Below are 21054 nucleotides of genomic sequence, written 5' to 3' on the forward strand. Positions count from 1 at the left end.
CCAACCATAAATCAGTCACTTTGGAAGTAGCAATAGCACCAAAACTCTCCAAAGGAGAAGCCAGACTAAAAAAACTTCTCCAAAGCTAACTATACCCCCACCCCCCAGATGGATGGTCAAGCTCCAGTTTCTACACATGGCATTGACAGCTATACTAAGGTATACACAGATGCCCTGTATAAACATGTACACAAATGCATAGACACAGCTCTCCCTGATAAAGCAAGATCCTCAAGAAAAAAACAAACCACCCTGGTGGACATTAATAGGTTATACAATAAATGAAAGAGGCTATTGTCTAAAAATATGAAAGCAAGATCCCAAAAATGGAAGGGCATCCTCACAGGCCTAAATAATCAAATAAGACAACTCATATAATCCTCAGAGCAACTATTAGAAAAATGTATCAACCATAGCCAAGGATAACCACAAAGCTTTCTTCAGCTAAATCCAAAACCTAAAAGATAGGACTCAGTTATTTACCGAACTAATTGTGGATGGTATCACACACACTGACCCTGCGGAAAATGCAAATCTGCTAGCAGACAGGTTTGGTGAAAATTTCACCCCCATCATCCCCCAAACATACCACAAACCATGTCACCATCACCTCCTCCGCCCTGCATCTCCAAAGAGCAAGTCATCAAAGTTCTCTCCAAGGCTAAGAACACAGCCTCCAAGGGGCCAGATGGCATTCTGGGCTGCGTTCTAAATGTTCTAAAACAAGAGCTAGCTACTCCATTAGACACCTATTCATCCACAGCCTGTGTACTGGCTTTGTCCCCACTGAATGGAAAACAATGACTATTATCCCTCTCCACAAGGGTGACTTGGCAACAGACCCAGGTAACTATAGACCCATAAGTTTAACCATCCTCAATTGTAAGGCAATGGAATGAATCATCGTGGACCTCATAAATAAGGATACAGGTGACCTCCAAACCCCAGATCCTTCCCAGTCTGGTTTTGTCAAGGGCAGGTCATGCCTGCTAAACCTGGTGGACTTCTTTGAGAATGTAACCAGAGCTATAGATGAGGGGAAAGGTGTGCACACAGCCTATATATACTTGGCCAAGGCCTTCGACACTATCCCATATTCAGGCATCCCTGATAAACTAACCCAGATGAACATCAACCCCTATACATTGTCAGGTGGGTTGCAAACTGGCTCACAGATTGACAACACACAGTCAAACTAGGACATTTCACCTCTACCAGCAGACCTATCACCAGTGGGTCCCATAAGGGTCAGTGTTGGGTCCCTCTTGTTTGGCATACATTTCTCAGAAGTCCAGATCAAAACAGAGGGGCTACAGCTAACCAAGTTTGCGGATGACTGCAAATTAGGTGTTATCACTGAATCCCTTGGCAATGTCAGCATACTCCAAAAGGAGCTTACACAGACCAATGATTGCTGCCAATGCCCCTGCTGATTACAAAATAAACAATAACACCCTAAGTACCAATTCAGTAGTGAGAGACAAGGTAACAGAAGTTGACTGTGACCTCAACTTTGACCACAATGTGTCTACTGTGGTGAGGAAAGCATTCTACGTTGATCACCTGATTAAGAAAGACATAGCCTTGAGAGCAAAAGAGGTTGTAACTCCCCTGTACTCATCCCTCATCAGGCCTATTATTGAATATAACACTCCCTTTGGTATTCACTGTACCAGACACCTGCTGCAGCTTTAGAGACTGCAGCAATTTCCAAGAAAATTCATGGTCTCCAACACATATCTTATACAGACAGACTGAAGTCGCTGTCACTGTGCTCAGCAGCATATAGCCTACTCAAAAGTGACTTATGTCTGGCTTACAGGGCTAAGTAGCATATAGCCTACTCAAAGGTGACTTATGTCTGGCTTGCAGGGCTATCTCTGACCCAAATTTAGTTGAAATGCTACACATCTGTAAGTCAAATAGGACTAGAGTCACCCATTCCAGGGACCTCAGTCTTGCTTGAGACAAAAATAGGACCTGCTAGACAGACAGATACATCTCTCACAGGTTGCCACATCTCTAGAAGAGGCTCCCAGTCCCATCATGCAGAGCATCTCCCATGACCCTGTTAAAGCGCAACCTGGATGACAGGTTGGGAAACCGTAAATTTCTACCAGGATTAACCCTGCTTCTCTCCTGGACATGGGTAGTCCTTGATAGAAAATTCTTGGGCATAGAAGATATCTCTCAACTAGTATTATACTGAGATTTAACGGCTAGGTTTGTAAAGACCCTCAGGTCAATAGTCTAGTAACATCCTATGAACCTATAAATAATTTATACACACATGGAAACTGCAATTAAACCCTCATCTTCTTCCAGACCTCCATCAGCAAGGGACAGTAGAAAAGTGAGTATGCTCAAGAGAAGTGAACATACACAGATCATGAATGAAGCCCAGTTGTGTTAGGAACTTACCATAGCTGTAGATGTTCAAGATTCACTGTTACAGTCCTCATTGTTGAGGGTTCATGCCTCCCAGTAGCCTAACTGCTAGTCTGGCTTCCACAGCTCTATATGCCCCAAGGCCTTTGATGACACTCCTCTACCAATTAAGCAAGGACCACAGTGGTACAACAGCTACATCAGCCAACATTATCTACAGAATTTTCTTGCTCTAGGAAAATCCAGGTAGAAGACCCAATTGCAAAGCCCAAGTGAATCAGATGGTAACAGCCCTCTGTGCCCAGAGTCCACTCAAGAGGTCCCCAATTTTCCCCTCTTTAGGTAGTAGGTATAGGTAAAAAAAGGAAGGAGCAGCCTGGTAGTGAAGTGAGAGGGAAACTGCAGATAAACAAACTAGTTGCTTCCCAACCTAGCATATAGAAATATACAACTGGTCATAAAAGGGGGGGGGGGGTCACTGGACTGCAAAAGTGAATCTATTTGAATATCTACATTTATTGTAAGCTCCTAACACAACAGTACCACATTCCTCACAGCACTCGCCACTGCAGTCCTTACTTTGGAATATTTGTAAAGAATAGTTAAGGGTGGTTGGAGACAATTAGGAGATAAGGGCCTGCTGGGTATCAGAGGCAAATTTTGCATTGGCCCTACAGACTAATCCTAAACTGTAGAAAGATACTAGACAAGAAAGCCCATTCTCACAGCCTCACAGTCACTTGCATGGGATTGAAGTGTGTTTACTCTTACTTGTCTGAGTTCCGTACTACTATCATGTTATTTTGTTTAATTGTATTTCTTTATTTCCTTTGTTAACAGTGATTAGTAGACATTGTCTAATCAAAGGTCCCTTTCAGTAGCAGCCCTGAGAGAAAATTTCCAAAGTGTGAACAATTAGCAGAATTACAGTACAGTTACAGAAGCAATAACAAACGCACTTTTCCATAAACTTAAAGAAAATGTATATACAATTCTTCTAATGTATATTAATTATTATTTACATATAGTCACATAGGTTTTCCTTCCATTTATGGCATACTTTCATGTTTGCTTTAGTCTGGCAGAGAAGAACTTAGAAACAAAAAAGGGAGTTACGAAAAAGTAAAAGGGTGGAGTTAGCACAGACGGTTTACATGGTTTGGGAATCTAAAAAAGCTGCTTAGAGATTAGGTAAATGACAATCAGGAAGTAAAAAGAATTTTTACAGTACGGAAGAGTCACATGATCAAATACTTTTATGTGTGTATTATAATAACTTATACTTTGATTATGGTTTACTGCTGTAGAAAATGTCAGTTTTTGTAGTAGTTAGGTAGGTCTTCAACTTGCTTGCAAAAGACTTCGTACTGACCTCAGTTCTAATTTGTTAACAATGTTCCACAGCTTAGCTACATAAAAAGGGCATATGGAAGCCACATAATGAATGTGTAATTTGGTTATGATAAACAGATTTCTGGGGGGGTATCTCCTTCCTTTCAACACAATGAGGCCGAGAGTACAAGACAGCACACAATGTCAGAATGACCTCCTTCATTTCCAGAATATTTATATGTAATATGCCTCATCCTGTGATTAAGTCCTTGGACTTTCTGCCCTAAACAATTCTCCTTCTCACCCAACGACAGAACATGTGACATGTCATCGGTGGAAAGTGCAGAGAAAAGGGACTGACCAAGGAAATGCTGTTCTAGTTAAATCAGTGCAGAGGTTTGCATGAACAGGGAGCCAAAGTCAGGTAATGAAATAAATTGTTTGGCTCACACATGACTGCAGACTACAGCCTGGCATAAATCCACCACTGACAGTGCAACTCATGCCACTTGCAACAGGAGTCCCTCAATCCCTTGTAGAATCTTCTGGCCAAATCTGGTCCTTAAGTGGCAAGACAGCCACTTCCTGGTGAAAGCACTGAAACTATGCATAGGAAAATTATGCATTGACCATCTCGCCGCCTCGTCCTCTGAATTTGAATGAAAGAATCTACAAGCACATAGTGGACTCAGTGAATCCTCTCCAACAAGTGCATGACCAGGAGTAGGGCTTCTTTCACACCTAGAGGAATACATTTCAATTCCTTCAGAGGTTTCTTGCATTCCTTCTTGCTGTGTCTTAAGTGTGTGTATGTGTTGGGTTGAGATGCTGAGCAACAAGTCTGCAGTCTCTTGTACTCCTAGCGGTCACTGATTATTGCCTGCACAGCCAGTCTGAAGTCGTCTTGACACACTGTCACCAACTTATATAAATAGTATTGGGGGGGGGGTAACAGTAACCAGGCTGAAGCTTCCAGCAAAGCATAACTTAATACAGCCTCAGATCACCACTGAATTCTGGACAGCTCCATCACGGAGCAAAATTTTCTGAAATGGCAGGGTGTTCAAGAGTCCTGTTATGGTTCTATAATGACAACGATGAGATGTGAATGCGTTGCAGGTGGCTGAAGGACTGTCAGCTCTTTCACCCTCACATTCAGTGCTGACTGTAGCAAAACACTGGGTATAGAGCTGTGGGCACCTGCTCCTGACTACAGCAAAAGTGCCAGCACCTCATCTGGTAATTCCTTGTGAATTCTGATTGGTCTGCAGCTGAAGGGAAGGACATCACTGGAACCACTCAAAGCAAACTTAGTTTAGTCTAAAATTTCCTAGCATTCTTACTATCAACTCGAAGGAAGAAAACTAAGGAAGAAGTGGTGGCAGGGTTGGGAAAGGTGACAGCCAACACTTGTGCAGATATCAGCCTAAAATGAGGTACTTCTTTTCACCAGCAGTACTGAAGGCATGAGGAAGGAGGTCTTGACTTCTCCAAGAAGGGTTTACTTCAAATAGCTATTGTCTGATTTTTGAGGGCTTTTTCATCTTTCACCTTTCTTCCAATTTGCATCTCATACTAAACAAAGGTTTACAGACTTTCCTTCTCAGCACTCTTCCAAAATCTTACTGAAATTACAGCTAGACTGAAGGATGAAGAAGAGACAGAATTTTGAATCTCTTGCCTTAAAAGTTGTACTTCATGGATAAAAGCAAACCTTCATTATGCTTCTGGTCTTAATTTTGTACAAAAGTACTACTTCTTAATACTGTCGACAAGGCTCAAACAGAAGAAGACGTTAATACAAGTATCTCATAATAGGAATTTAGTGGCCTCAGTAACACCTGTACAAAGTGCATGCAAGTGAGCTGCAACTCAAGAGTCAAACAGCCACAGAAGAAAGCAGACTGCATTGAATACATATGACATAACCAAAGGATGCCATATGAGAATGCATATGATGCCACCTTTATAAAACAGAAGCTAATTCTGCTTGTGGAAGGCTGGAAATGTGATGCATAAGAACTTACATTTGTGCACTAGCTGCACTATCCCATTACTTGGATCTACTGTGGACAACACCCTATAGTAAGATGAGAGTTTAGCTTGTGAGCTGCTAGCAAGTTTCACTATGTCATCCCAAATTTGATTCCCTGTCTTTATATGTAACAGAGAAAGGTGCTAAATTTACTACATCTTACTAGGTTAAAGTAAATTATACCTACTCAAAATTCTTTAAAACAATTAAAAAAATAATGAAAGCAATTAAAAATAAAAAATCAAAGCCACTACCTGTTATCCAAAGCAGTTCAACCAGTAGTATAACCTTTCCCTCTAGTTGCAGGCATACCTCTCAACCGTACAAATTTTAGCAGAACGTCCAGATTTTTGCCTTATATTTTTGGTCCATTTTTCATACAATTGTGGCTTTCTGGCAAATTAGTGTCAAATCATTAAAGACTGAAGTTAGAAAATAATGATAGACATTTGAGTTTTAGGCTTCATACCCTTCAGAAAATTCATGCTAATTCAAAACCTGTTATTCTACCAACTTTCTAAGTCTGTAAGAGGAATATTTCAAAATTGTCCCCATTTGTACCACTTTTTTATGGCTTTGTTCAGATTTCTTACTCTAAGAGGTTGAGAGGTATGGAGGAATAAACTTGTTACTAGAATAACAGTTTCCATGCTATCATCTTATAGTGTCTACAACTTGAAAGTTTTACTTGAAATCTGATTTATCAGTTTTCACGATAAAAAGGCATCTACCAAAATCAGCATGCACTGTCAAAACAGTTTCAGGAGAATAAAGTTATGCAACCAGAGAGAGAATGCAACCAAAAATCGTTTTGCAATTGCAGAAATATTGAGATATACACAATGATACGTTTTATATCACTGCATTTTTTCAGCTATCTAATTTATCAAATCTTCCAGGAAAATTCCAGTTCTGATGTATTACAATTAAAAATATTTTTCATTTCTGTGAGCATAATATATAGATTCACTGTCACCAAATGGTACCAACCTCTGTCTTCAAAGCAGCTGGGTCTTCGGAGTTATCACTAATTCTTCGCACACTGTCATAATGTTCTCCATATCTGTAAGCTATGTGGAGTTGACGGGCATCTGGTTTATCCAGACCAGAGATCTAATAAAAACATTGCAACATTCACAATTTAACTATACACTGTAAAAGAAACAATATAATTTAGTGGTTTTACCTACTAGTTACCATTTAACTTAAAGGTAAGCACACTGCAAGTACTTTAGATAAACCTGACAAGATGAATGCTACAAAACATCAGCAAGTGTTGAAAATGTCATCACTGTATATCAAACCATATTTTGATATATACATTACACTAGAATTGTTCTTCTATTACATAAACATCCTCGGATCTTTGCAAAAATACTAGACCACCTCAAAGTAAAGGCTAATTTTAACACAGGTGTTACTTTCAAGGGTAAACCCATCTTCTCTGTCATAGACATTACCTCTTAGCTAAAGAGTTTATGCAGACAATGCTCAATTCCTTTTTAAACTATGTACATACATAACTAGATTTAAACACTTTTGATACATAGAATTCACTTTACAGACTAAAATAACTGACACATATAAAGATGACAATTGATCAAAGTGCCTTCTCTCTTTCTCTCATAGCTGGAAAGTGGTTACTGTTAATTAATTGTCACAAACAGGAATTAAATATGGTGTGAAACTTATGTGCTAACAGCAGCCAGATAGTAAAGAATTCTGGTCTCACCCTGTCAGTTAAACATTTTCTATCAACTTTGCAGATGGTACATAGTGAGAGAGATCAAAGTCACAATATTTCAACTGCATTCTTAACTATGTACTTCATCACTGCATGCACTTATCATTTTTGAGTGAACAGGTGATCCGCTGTGGCGACCCCTAACCGGGAAAAGACGAAAGAAGAAGAAGAAAATTTGTTACCTGTATGCAGTAATTGGTGCAAAGACCATTTTCAGCCATGACCTGGGCCAAAATGGCACAAGACAACACAGTAACATGCATATACATAGCAATCATTGTATAACATGCAACAAAAGACTGCAATGTGCAATACATTTTCAAGGACTACTATTAAAATATATAGATACAATTTAAAAAATGTTGATAGTACTACATATTGTATAACACTATCACAGTGGGGAAAGTGGCTTGAAATGCAATGCAGTAACTGTACAGTTTTTAAATAGAAAATTTAATTATATATACAGCTGAGACAGCTAACTAAGGAAAGCACTATATACACAACCAGTCATATATAGAATACTCCAAGGGCTTTTTTGCAGATAAGCAAGACATAACAGATGTAGAAAGAGAAAAGTTGGAATGCAATGTATAGGTTGCAGATGAACATGGAGATGTGGATGAAGCTACAGTGTAGGTTGGTACTGCAGCATAGAGTTGGTTGACCCAAAGTAATTTTAAATGTGATGAATACCACTACTAAAATTAAGCACATCATGGCACCTAGTTGCTAGAAATATACATTTATGTGCATTACTTACAAATGTAACCATGCATGTGGTAATGAGAGGTTAACAGATAAAAGGAATAAACTTTTATACTCCAATTACTTAACTTCTTATTAACCAGTATTTCTAAAGCAATTGCATTTCTTTTTATTTAGTATATATGCATGGAGTTACTTTCTGAGCAAATTTAGATCACTTTGTCACATAATCTGGTTGGGTATTCCAGTTTACCAGAGCATTTTTTTAAGGTTTTGTCAGTAGTTGTTATTTTGAAAGATGGTCTGAGCAAATGTAATCCTTCTTGGTTTCTTAGCATATCAGTCTGGAATTTTTTATAGAGAGTTCTTTAGTGATAGGCTGTAGCTTTCACATAGCCATTTGAAAGTTTGTGTATTTAAGAGCAGCAAGGTTTTGACTGACAGCTAGCCGGCTATATATATTTGGTTCTTAGTTGGTTAGGGTGTGTGTGCCTGTAATAGTGTGTTTAGGATGGATGCCATGTTGATAATCTGTTAAGATACAATAAGATACCATATTTTTGTACATACTCAAACATTTTAGGAATTATGGTCAAAGGTCAGATTTGCAAAGGGTGAAAAGTCAGGGCATTTGCAGGTGCACAGCCCACAGCATGTGTTAGTAATGCATGGTTAAAGCTATAAAGGTATTGATTTTGTAGTAAGTATTAGGTGGCATCCAAATGTCATTAGTTTGCTTATGTGGCTACATACTTTTAGAATACAGAATGTTTGGATGGATGACAGACTGAGATTAAACCTACAAGTCACAGTCTTATCAAGGCGACCCCTAACCGGGAAAAGTTCCATTTCAATTTCCTGCAGAGTTTTGAAATAGAAGAATGGATATTACAGTGTTTTATGTAAGGGCATGAATAGGATAGCTACAGAGGCATTAGTCAATAGTGATACGCTAGTCCGGTGGCATAAGAAATATGTTATGTCTTGTTTAAAATCCTCAGTACTAGTTTTACTTACTCATTTTGAGGGATATTACATTAGTAACAATGCATTTTAGTGCTTGCCTGAATGGTTTGGGCTATAAAAGCCTTACACTTTGAAGTGTTCTGACATACTGTACTTTGGCAGCACTGGTTTTGAATTTGGATTAACTTCTAAGCTGTTGGAATTCACAATGCTCATTTGTGTCAGTGAGACCAGACTTCCATTCCTGACATACTCTGTTTCTGCTCTTTGGTGGTGCTGCGGTAGCGTTGTCGTCTCACAGTAAGACGCTGTTCTGTTCGATTCTCAGCTAGAGCGTCTTCTGTGTGGAGACATGCGTGAATGGGCGTACCTTCGTTGAAGGTTGTGCGTCAGGGCTGGCAACTCCGCATGTAAAAAACTACTGCCAATCATTAGCGGACCAGAGTTCCGCTGTGGCGACCCCTAACCGGGAAAAGCCGAAAGAAACAACAACAACAATTTGCTTATTCTCATTTGCCAGCCAAAGAGCAAGCTGGCCTTACATTCTTATCTTCTGATGCAGTATAATTTTTCTATTCATGTATGTGGCTTAATAAAAGTTACAACAATGTGGACAAATCAGACTTGTTTTGTGCCAAGGTCATGGTTAAAAATTGCCGCTGGACCAGTCCACTTTAACAGGTTATCAAAATAGTAAAATGAAAAAAAAAAATCAAGAACTTTTCAGTTCAACACCAATATCCTACATTCCAGATGTAATAATACAATAGGAAAGGAGGACAAAAAACATGATAATGTGCTGGCAAAAGGAAAATGGTTACCCTTCACCTCAGAAACATTAAAATCCAGGATCAAATCTGAAAATGTTCAAATCGTGTATAGAAACCAGTTCATTCAAAATGTGCTAAATGTTTGTGTCTTTCGGCTTTTTCCCGGTTAGGGGTTGCCACAGTGGAACTCCGGTCTCCTAATGACTGGCAGAAGATTTTTACGTACTGTGTTGCCAGCTCTGATGCACAACCTTCAACGAAGGAACACCCATTCACGCATGTCTCCACAAAGAAGACGCTCTAGCTGAGAATCTAACCAAACAGCGTCTTACTGTGGGGCGACAATGCTACAGCAGCACCACCACTGCAGTCTCAAAATGTACTATATAATATAATTATATACTAGGTGCTTGTCTTCTCCTGTGCTATGGAAGAATGAAAAAATAAAACAGGAAATTTTAAAGGTAAATTTACTGAGACTCTGGGCAAACAACTAACAAGTACCCAAGTCAGGCCTTTGAGGAAGGAGCCTGCTGACGTAAGTTGAAACAAGAACCATATCAGTCTTGGGTAGAACAAAGAAACTACAACTAACTTAGATCCACATTTTGCTTTGACTAGAACTCAGAACATGGATTGCAGAATCAGCATAAACACAAGCACTGAATGTATGGAGGACATCTGAATTGTACAAACAGTATGAAGAAACTGGAGACTTCTGAAGTAAGCATGCTCCCTAATCCTTGTGGAGAGGTACCACTGGTAGGGCAATGACAGCATGCCCCATTAGCGAATGGACAAATGATTTTTAGAGAAGTCATGTGTGCAGGCACAGGATGGATGAACCCATGTATTATACATATTGGATCAGACCCCTCAGATGAAGATTTAAGTATCGTGACTAACAAAGAACTTGCTCCAAGCACACAGTAGTTTTAAGTTGAGTTCTATAAAAGCAGGCAGTGGGAACCTTTCTATTTAATCTACTCCTATCCAGATTTTCAAAACACTCCAAAAATAATGTAAAACATACAGATGAGGTACATTGCTAGAAGCTCAATAAGGCCATATGTTTTCTTTCACTGTAACTTTTCAAACTACAATGCTCTAAACCTGGCCATGAGAAAGAAGCCAAGACCTGTACTAGTATAGATGCAATCATACCAACAGAAAGAGTTGATCCTGACAAAACTGTGGCAGAAGGGCAAAGTATTAATAGCAGAGTGTTTGTGGAAAATGGATTATTCACGGTACACCAGAGAGAAGAGAAGCACATATATCACAGCAATCCAGGAATGTAGGCAGACAGGTGTGAGATTCAAGCTGCTGGGTCAAGCGGTCTTCAGAATATTTTTTTTCCTGGAGGATCAAAGTAATTTTTGATGCAGAACAGGTTAAGGGGGGAATTCAAAAGTTTGTCTAACAAGCGGTGAGCCATCAAACAGAAGGGGACTCTGCTTCTTAATCTTCTGAAGGTAAGGATCACAGAGAGACTTTGCAAGTGAAACCTTTTCTAATATTCCAAAGGAAAATGCTTGAGAGGCAAAAGAAAAAGCACAGGAGTTGATTAGAAGCATCAAAAGTACGTTTGACTTGAACCACAGACTGGGGTTAGCAGATGGAGATGAACAGGAAGAACAGCAACACGAATTAGTGAATAAATGTGAGACTACAAAGCATCGATCACATTTGTAAAATACAGATTTACAAGAAAAGGTGTCTGAGAAAGATTGGATTTTTGTTGACTTTGTTAAATGTGTTGGGGGACTGACAGCCATATGCCCCACTTAACGTTTGGAAGGACTCTAAGGGAAAAAATAGGGAGAAGGGGGAAAAGTAACTTTAAGCAAAAATATTTTCAGTGACCTGTATCATAAGATCACAGGAGATTACTAGGCTAGTGACCCGGAGGTCATTTTAAGCCTAGCCATTTCAACCCAATGTAATACCATAGAAGTGCTAGTCAATACCCAAGATTGCATTCAGTAATGACTGCCCATGTTCAGGAGGGTTGTGGCAACTATCCCTGGTAAGAATTTATGGTGCCTTGTCTAGGTTCCTCTTGAACAGTTTCATACAGGTGTTCTGCTTCACATGAACTGGTAGCCTGTTCCAAAGACATGGCAGTCGCTGGGAGATAAATATGGCCTGCAACTTAAATAGGATATGCTGGAGGGACAGATTCAAGTCCATGGAATGCATAGCCCTAGACCCATTTGATTTAAGGACATACAGTAAGTTCATTAGGTTTGGGTCTGTAGGCCAGGCACAAGTCTCTCCTGTGTCATAAAGATAGTAAATAGGTACTTTTTTCTTCTCTCATTTAGTTTTGAGAAATGTTTGCATTACAATGTAAAAACAAAACAAAGGCTGAGTAAAAGCATGTTTAAGTCAGCAGGTTTTAATATTGGGCTGTTGAGTTGGGGAACTGGATGAAGTGCACTGATTATAATACACGTAGAATTGAAATGTTTTCTTTCACTTTTGCATAAGTGAATGTCTGGATTAATGACAATTTTTTGTGAATGCAAGAGGATTTTAAAAAATGGGAACCCCTCAATGTAAGTTTTCTTTAAGCAAATAAATGTTCCGTGCCAGATGAGAAATCTGAAGCAGAGGGCAGCTGTACATTTTGATCTTATGTTTCCATGGAAACAAACTGACTAAAGGTGAAGGCAATAACTCAACAGGTCTAGACATTGTTTACTGAGAGAAACAAAATTAAAAGGTAGAAGGCAAGCAGGTCAGTAAAAAATAAAGTTTAAAATTAATAGAAGTGAATAAAAGATAACAGTTTTTCTGGTAACTAAATACTTTAATGCACTTACTAGAACAGTTTATAATTTAATTTTATTTAAAGATAGCTAGTCCACTTTTTTTTAATGCTAAAATTTCATGTTTTCTGAAAATATAAAACAAAAGTGAGGAACATATGCGGAGGCCCTTAACAGTAACCTGCCCAAGCAACAAGGACTTCCGAAGCTGAAACGCAAACACCATTCACAACCAAAGTGACACACAGCTCACAACACAGGTGTGCCCCACCCAACAACAGCCCCTAAGGCAAGACAATATACCCAACACTTTAGTCATAGGTGACTCTATAGTCAGACACATTGATGTCACACTCACCAGGCTGAGCAACGAGAAAATTAGTCAGCTGCCGGTTGGGTGCCAGGATCCGCCACATAACGCATGCACTCAAGTCACTCCACAACAAGTATACATACGGCTCTGTCATTGTCCATGTTGGAGTGAATGACTTGAGATGTACCTCCCTGGACTACATGAAAAGAGATATGGAAGAGCTATCAGATCATGTGGCCCAGGCAGGTATAACCCTAGCCCTGAGTAGCATCCTGCCTTCCCCCAGAATGATACCAGAGTATGAGGACACAATGACTGACTTCAACAATTGGTTAAGCTTCTGGTGTCATTCAAAGTGGATCCAGTATCTATCTGCCTGGGAAGACATGATCGACAAACCATGATACTTTGCCAGAGATGGTCTGCACCTGTCACCCCTGGGATTCAGGTTGCTGGCTAAAGCTCTTACCACCCCTATAGTGCCTTTTAGGCAAGATTCAAAGGACAAAACCACCACCATAGCATATACAAGCATGCAAAATCTGAAGGTAATTCTACTCAATGCTAGAAGTCTAAACCTCAAAATGCACTCTCTCGAGGCACTCCTAAAACTGGAGAACATCGATATCTGTGCAGTAACTGAGACCTGGTTCAAGGCTCCAGAGAGCACCCCTGTAATACCAGGCTACAACTCTTACCACACTTTTCAGCCACCAAACCAAGACCAAAACACTAAAGGTGGAGGAGTGTCCATATTCACCAAGGATATTCACACCTCCAGGCTAGTTGCCCAACACAATGCATCTGAAATTCTCCAGGTGCAACTAACACTAGGTAAGACTGCAATCCAAATTGCAGCTTGCTACAGATCCCCCAGCATGCCCCAAGATTCTCACTACACCTTTCTAAACATTCTGGAAAATATTAAGATACAACCAAACACCCTAATACTGGGTGATTTCAACTACCCTGCCATTAACTGGGAAAACTACTCGGGTACCAATACCTTTCCCCAACGGTTCTTGGAATTCATAAATTCCAATGCCCTGGATCAACTAATCCATTGTCCCAACAGGGGCTCCAATATCCTAGACCTGATCATTTCCAACATGGGAGATAGAAGCTTCACACCAGTGGTCACCCTCTTATAGGTCAGGTCTGACCATAAGCAAATCACCCTTGACAACCACATCCCACCCACACCCCCCAGTAAGGAAACCTCTGCAAAAAACTTCTCCAAAGCCAACTTCATGCTACTCAAGTCAGAAGTAACAAACTTCATGGCACCCATGCAGACGGGATCTGAAAGTTCGACTGCTGAATACTACACTAAGGCACCGTACAAGCATATCCACTCATGCATGAATCGTGCCATCCCAAATAGAACGAAGATGCTCTCCTCCAAAAAAAGGAAGCCAATCTGGTGGTCCCCTGCCATAAACAAATTATAAAACAGAAGGAAGAAACTGTTGCAGAAAAAAGAGGAAAATCCCAGGATGCAAAAACCTCCCTTACCAGCCTCAGTAAGAAGCTGAGATCCCTCATAAAATCCTCAAAAGCTTGTTACGAAAATAAAATTGCCAAAAATTCCAAAGACAACCACAAGGCATTCTATAGTTATGTCAAGAATCTAAATGGCAATGCTCAGATCTGCTCTGAGCTACAACAGAATGGCATTAAATATACTGATCCCAAGGTTATTGCCAATATCCTGGCAGATCGATTTAGTGCCAACTTCACTCCCCTCTCACCCCCTAAAGGGCCCATCTCAATACCAAAAGATTGCTAAATTCGGGTAAACACGGCCACACAGGTAGAAACCGCACTCTCCAAAGCTAAGAATACATCCATGGGACCAGATGACATCCCGGGTTGTGTACTACATGAACTACAAAATGAACTGGCACCTCATCTAAGTGTCATGTTTAATCATAGCCTCACTTCAGGCTTCATGCCCACTGAGTGACGCATAGCTACAGTTATCCCACTCCACAAGGGGGGATCCACCTTGGATCCTGGGAACTACCATCCCATCAGTCTGACTAGCTTGATCTGCAAGGGCATGGAACTTATAAACAAAGACACTGGCAACCTTCAAACACTGGACCCCACCCTGTTTGAGTTTGTGAAGGGCCGATCTTGTCTCCTGAACCTGATTGACTTCTTCGAATCAGTCTCCAGAGCCGTGGATGAGGGTAAGGCGGTCCACACAGCCTATCTGGACCTCGGCAAGGCCTTCGACACCATCCCCCACTCTGAAATCATAGATAAACTTACTAAGCTGTGCATAAATCCCTACGTCACTTGATGGGTTGCCAACTGGGTCACTGACAGAACCCAGGCTGTAAAAGTAGCAGACTCCAAATCCAGCTCCAGACAAGTGGAGTACCTCAGGGTTCAGTCCTGGGACCGCTCTTGTTTCTACTTTTCTGAAGTATAGGCCAACACTAAGGGACTCTGGCTATCAAAGCTTGCAGATGACTGCAAACTGGGAGCCATTATCAAATCCCCAAATGATGTGGATATTCTACAAAAGGACCTTACAGAAACAGATGATTGGTGCCAGAGTCATGGGCTCATGCTTAATGCCAAGAAATGTTTAGTTATCCCCTTTGGGAAAAACCATGTTAGCCATGAATTACCACATAGGTGGCAGTTCACTAAACACCAAAAGTATGATGAGAGACTTAGGGACACAGGTGGACAGTGGTCTCACCTTCGGTAACCACATCGCCACAACAGTCAGGAAATCCTTCTATGTGGCACACCTCATCACTAAGGGCTTTTCATCCAGAAAAAAGGAGGTCATTGTCCCACTGTACTCATCCTTCATTAGACCCATTATAGAGTGTAATGCCCCATTTGGTATGCACCTCACAAGACATCTGCAGCAGCTGGAAAGGTCACAGAAATACCTCACTAAAAGAATCACAGGCCTAAAGCAGATGCCATATGTTGACCATCTAAAAAAACTCCAGCTGTACTCTGTGGTATATCGTCTACTCAGAGGTGATCTCTGCTTAACATACAAGGCCATGTGTCAAACCCTGAGCTGTTGGAATGCTCCACTTAAAGAAATCCAATCACTCAGAGCCACACGCTCCAAGGATCTAAACCTTGTCATCACAATGAACAAAACATGCTGGAGGGGTAGGTTCCTGACCCAGAGACTCCCCATACTCTGGAATAGACTGCTCATACATGTCAAGCAGAGCGCCTCCTTGGCCCTCTTCAAAAGGAACCTTGATGACTGTATGGGAGATAGGAAATTCACCCCAGGGATCATGTCAGTCACCCTGCTAGACAGGGGTCCAAGGAACTAAATATTGTGGGAAGAAATATCCAGGGAATTGTTATGGCTAGGATTGTACAGGCCCTAGGGCTGATAGCCTAGTACCAACCTATGAACCAGACCAGAATCACAAAATACTATTTATTAAGCACTTTCGTCTCATAAGTGGAAACTTCATCAGAATTAATTCAAATCCAGACAACCCAGCTTATATCCTTGAAGTTAAATACATAGTTAATTAATTACTTATTTAATTACTGACATCATATCTTTCTTAAAGAAACACCATTCCCTTGAACAAAACCAGTATCTACTAAAACAATACAAAACATAATACAATACTGAGGTGTATACAATAGAACATGCTAAAGAATCTTAAAACAAATTATGTTTTATGTGCTAAACAAAAATATGTATTAATAAAACAACATTTGTTAAAAATGACAGTTACAAATACCCCCTCCTCTATTAACCCTGCAACTTTACCAACCATCGTACATCTCTAAGTAACAAACTACAATCATACTACTATAAAAAGTACTGTTTTGTACCTACCATAAATGTAGATGTCCGATAGGTATGCATCTGCAGTCATCACATATGGGTTGTCCTGCCTCAGGCAGCCCTTCGGTCGGCCGGATTCCAAAGTCTGGGTCCGGCGTCGGCTGATGTCGCACTTTCCCCGAAGTCAGAGCGCCTGGGGTACAAAAGCATCAGCCGACGCCATCTTCCTCAGTTTTTCTTGCCCCAGATGCCAGGTGCCCTCTAAGGAAGGCTAAATTTGGAGAGATGCATTTAAAAATCCAAACATGCACAATAATATAAAAACAAATACACCATAATAGATCACCCCAGCTAGCTATAAGAGGGGTAAATACCCAAGAAATACCACAGAGGGGAAGGAGGGAGGGTAAACCTGACTGCAGATGCATACCTATCGGACATCTACATTTATGGTAGGTACAAAACTGTACTATGTCCTTCAAGGATGCATCTGCAGTCATCACATATGGGTAGAATACCATAGCCAATCTGGGGGTGGAGGAACTATGTAAAGGATGGTGTAGCTAAAATGCCCTGCAGGACTGCCGTAGCAAAGCCTGCTCTGGATCTGGAATATAAAGGTAAATTGCAATGCTTGGCAAATGTATGCACGGAGCTCCATGTAGCAGCTTCTAAAATGCCCTTGGTAGCCACCCCTCTTAAGAAGGCTGTGGAGGTGGCTGTGGCTCTCGTGGAATGAGGTCTAATGTTAGCTGGCAGAGTTTTTCCATGAAAGAAGTAACAAAAATGAATGCAATTCCCTATCCATTTTGAAATTGTCTGTTTGGAAATTGCTTTTCCTTGTGTACCAGCAGCATATGCTACCAACAGCTGGTCAGTTTTTCTGTAACCTTTAGTTCTGTCCAAGTAGTAGCGCAACTGTCTGTGTATGTCCAGGGTGTGCAGAAGTTTCTCCTCTTTGTTTTGTGGATTTGGAAAGAAGGTAGGCAAGTGAATAGCTTGATTTAATGAAACCCTGGATACCACCTTTGGCATAAAGTAGGATTGGTTCTCAATGAAACTCTGTCCTGATGAAAAATAAGAAATGGCTGTACTGCCATAAGGGCCTGTAACTCAGATACTCTTCTTGCTGAGGTTATGGCCAGAAGGAAAGCAGTCTTCCAAGACAGGAACTGTAGTTCTGCAGATGCTGCTGGTTCAAAGGGAGGCAGTGTTAGTTTTTCCAGCACGAAGTTAAGGTCCCAAGTAGGTAGAGGTGGTTTCCTTGGAGGATTGATGTTTTTGATTCCTCTTAGAAACTGTCTTAGGAGAGGATGAGAGAAGACAGGTGGATCAGTATTGTACTCTGCTGAAATCGCTGAAGCATGAATTTTAATGGAAGAGTAAGACAGACCATTGTGGAACATTTCTGCCAAGTATTCCAGGATATGTGGCATGTTCATCACTCTCGCATCTAGGCCCTTTGTGGTGTTCCAAATGTGAAATCTTTTCCATTTTGCTGAATATGCCTTTCTTGTGGAAGGCCGGCGAGCTTCCATAATAATATCTTTCACTCTCTGGGATAGCTTGTCCTGAGGAGGAGTCAAGGTATTTTCCAGGCTGTTAGTTGCAAGGTTTTCAGGTTGGAATGCAGAGTTTTGTAATTGTGCTGTGTCAGTAGAAGTGGCCATAGAGGAAGAGGCCATGGTTTTGTGAGTGACATAATCTTTAACAGTGGGTACCAGTGCTGTCTTGGCCAGTCCGGAGCTATCAGAATCACTTTTGGCTGCTCTGTCCTGATCTTCAGTAAAACCTTGGTCATTAATGGGAGAGGTGGAAATGCATACACTGTTAGAGTTCTCCAGCTGAAAGAGAGGGCGTCCACTTTTCATGCTTGTGGGTGGTATGTCCTTGAGCAGAATTTCTTCAGTTGATGATTGTGGGGGGAGGCAAAAAGATCTAAGTCCGGCCTCCCCCATGATTGTGTTGTCTGTAGAAAGATGTCTGGGTGCAGCATCCATTCGTGTGCATCCATGATATTTCTGCTTAAGCTGTCTGCCAGTATATTGTCTTTCCCTGGCACAAACTGGGATTGTAGCTGTATATTGAGTTTCAAGGATAGTTCCCATAGATTCATTGCCAGCCTGCAAAGAGGATAGGAATGGGTGCCTCCTTGCTTGTTTATGTACCACATAACCGTGGTGTTGTCTGTCCTTATTAGTAGATGGCATTATGCAGAAAAGGTTTGAAGGCTTCGACTGCATGCATCACTGCCAGCATTTCCTTTTGGTTTATGCGCATGCGTAGCTCTTTTTGTGACCACAGACCTTGAATGCATCTGCCCTCCATGTGCGCTCCCCATCCGTGGTCTGAAGCGTCTGTTGTAATGGTTTGGCTGGCTATTGGTTTGCTGAAAGGCAGACCCCTGTTTGACTGGCTTGCTTGAGCCCACCACAGAAATTCCTTTTGAAGGCATGGAATGAGTGGTATCAAAGTTTCCAGGCAGTGACTGTGCTGAGTCCATAAACTCCTTACGTACCATTGTAGTTTCCTCATATGTAGTCTTGCTTGCGGAATCAGAAGGATGCAAGAAGCCATGTGACCCAGGGCCTGCAGGATTTTCCTTGCAGTCAGCTGGGTTTGTCTTGTCAGATTTTTGAAGTAATCTGGTAGTTTACTTTGTTTTTCTTCTGTGAGGAAGGCCATTTGGGTGGTAGTATCTAGATCTGCACCCAGAAAGGTTATTCTTTGGGATGGAACAAGTCTTGATTTGTGAAAGTTGACTGTATATCCCAAGGCCTGAAGTAGGTGGATGGCATAATTCAAGTGTTTTACCAAAGTCTGTTGGCTGTCCGCTTGTATAAGGCAGTCGTCCAGATATGGGTATATTTGAATCCCCTGAAGTCTGCAGTGTGAAATTACTGATGCCAGGCATTTCATGAATACTCTGGGTGCAGTAGATAAGCCAAAGGACAATGCTGAGAATTGATAATGCTCTGACCCTGCAAGAAATCTGAGGTGTCTTCTGCAACTTTGTCTGATAGGGACATGCAGGTATGCCTCCCTGAGGTCTAGAGTTACCAGCCAAGACCCCTTGCCCAGCATGGGAAGGAGCTGCTGTAGAGTCAGCATTTTGAACTTTGGCACAATGAGATAAGTATTTAGTGTGGACAAGTCAAGAATAGGCCTCCATTGTTTTTCTTTTCTTGGAACAAGGAATAGTCTGGAATAAAATCCTTGGCCTTGTTCTGAGAGAGGAACCTTTTCTATAGCTTTCATTTGCATTAAGCTGGAAATTTGTTTCAAAGCCTCTGCCCTTTGATTCGGTGGCAGGTCTGGCATGCCCTTTCTTTTTGGTAATGTGTGGAAATGAAACCTGTATCCTTTGTCTATTATTTGTAGTGTCCATTTGCCCCTTGTAATACTGTGCCAATTTTCTGAGAATAAAGAAAGCTTTCCGCCCAAAGGTGCTTCCAATTGAGCCCTGGTTGGCGGTGTCAAAGTAAAGTCATTGAGCCTGTCCTTGTGCAGCAGTTGAAGGTCCTGCATTACCTCTCTGGTTGGGAGGCTGCCATTGACGTCCTCTGTAGGAGCCTCTAGCTTGCCCTCTACCTCTGGCACGCCTGTTCTTGCCTCTCTGAAACCTCTCTGTGTCTAGAAAGGACCAATTCTTGGAAGGCCAAATCCTGCTGAATCTTGGTGGTTGTACTTCTAAAATCTTTGACTGTTTGTACGGATTTTGCCTTTTCTTCAAATTTCTTTAGGACCTCCTGAGCCGTGGAGCCAAATAACTTTTGCTTTTCCAGAGGAGCATCCAGCAGCTTTGCTTTAACATGGTCTGGCAGAGATTGTTCCTTCAGCCAAGCATGCCTACGTTTGACTGCGCCAGTCATAGCTGACCTACATGAAGCTTCCAATGCATCATAACCACATTGCAAGAAATGGTTGCTAACCTGTTGTGAGTTATGTACCAGATCCTGAAGTGACTTGCGGTCTAGGGGGTCAGGTGAAGACAGTTTTTTATGCAATTCATCTAACAAATACTCTTGGTACTGTATCATATGAAATTGACAATTTAATGCCCTCACAGAAAGTGTAGCAGAAGTATACACTTTTTTACCCCATCTCTCTAAAGCTCTGGGCTCCCTTTCAGAGGGGAGAGGATTTTTAGCAGTGGCAGCTGCAACCCCTTTAGGGCCCTGGGAAATAGTTTCTGGATCAGCAGAGTGGGCCTTGTAAAGGTAAATGC

The 21054-nt window shown here is 41.2% G+C and overlaps 1 protein-coding gene across 2 annotated transcripts in view; it reads right to left on the reverse strand.

The window, feature by feature from the left end:
- The window catches only part of OTUD3 (OTU deubiquitinase 3), a 753927-nt gene that overhangs the window by 418479 nt on the left and 314394 nt on the right, over positions 1–21054 (reverse strand). For both annotated transcript variants that reach the window (XM_044061797.1, XM_044061796.1), the window contains one exon: positions 6746–6868. In XM_044061797.1, the coding sequence (XP_043917732.1) occupies positions 6746–6868 (123 nt within the window). The remainder of the gene's footprint in view (positions 1–6745; positions 6869–21054) is intronic.

This window comes from Protopterus annectens, chromosome 2.part0, assembly GCF_019279795.1.
Source record: "Protopterus annectens isolate FY-2018-M chromosome 2.part0, PAN1.0, whole genome shotgun sequence".
NCBI classification, from domain to species: Eukaryota; Metazoa; Chordata; order Ceratodontiformes; family Protopteridae; genus Protopterus; species Protopterus annectens.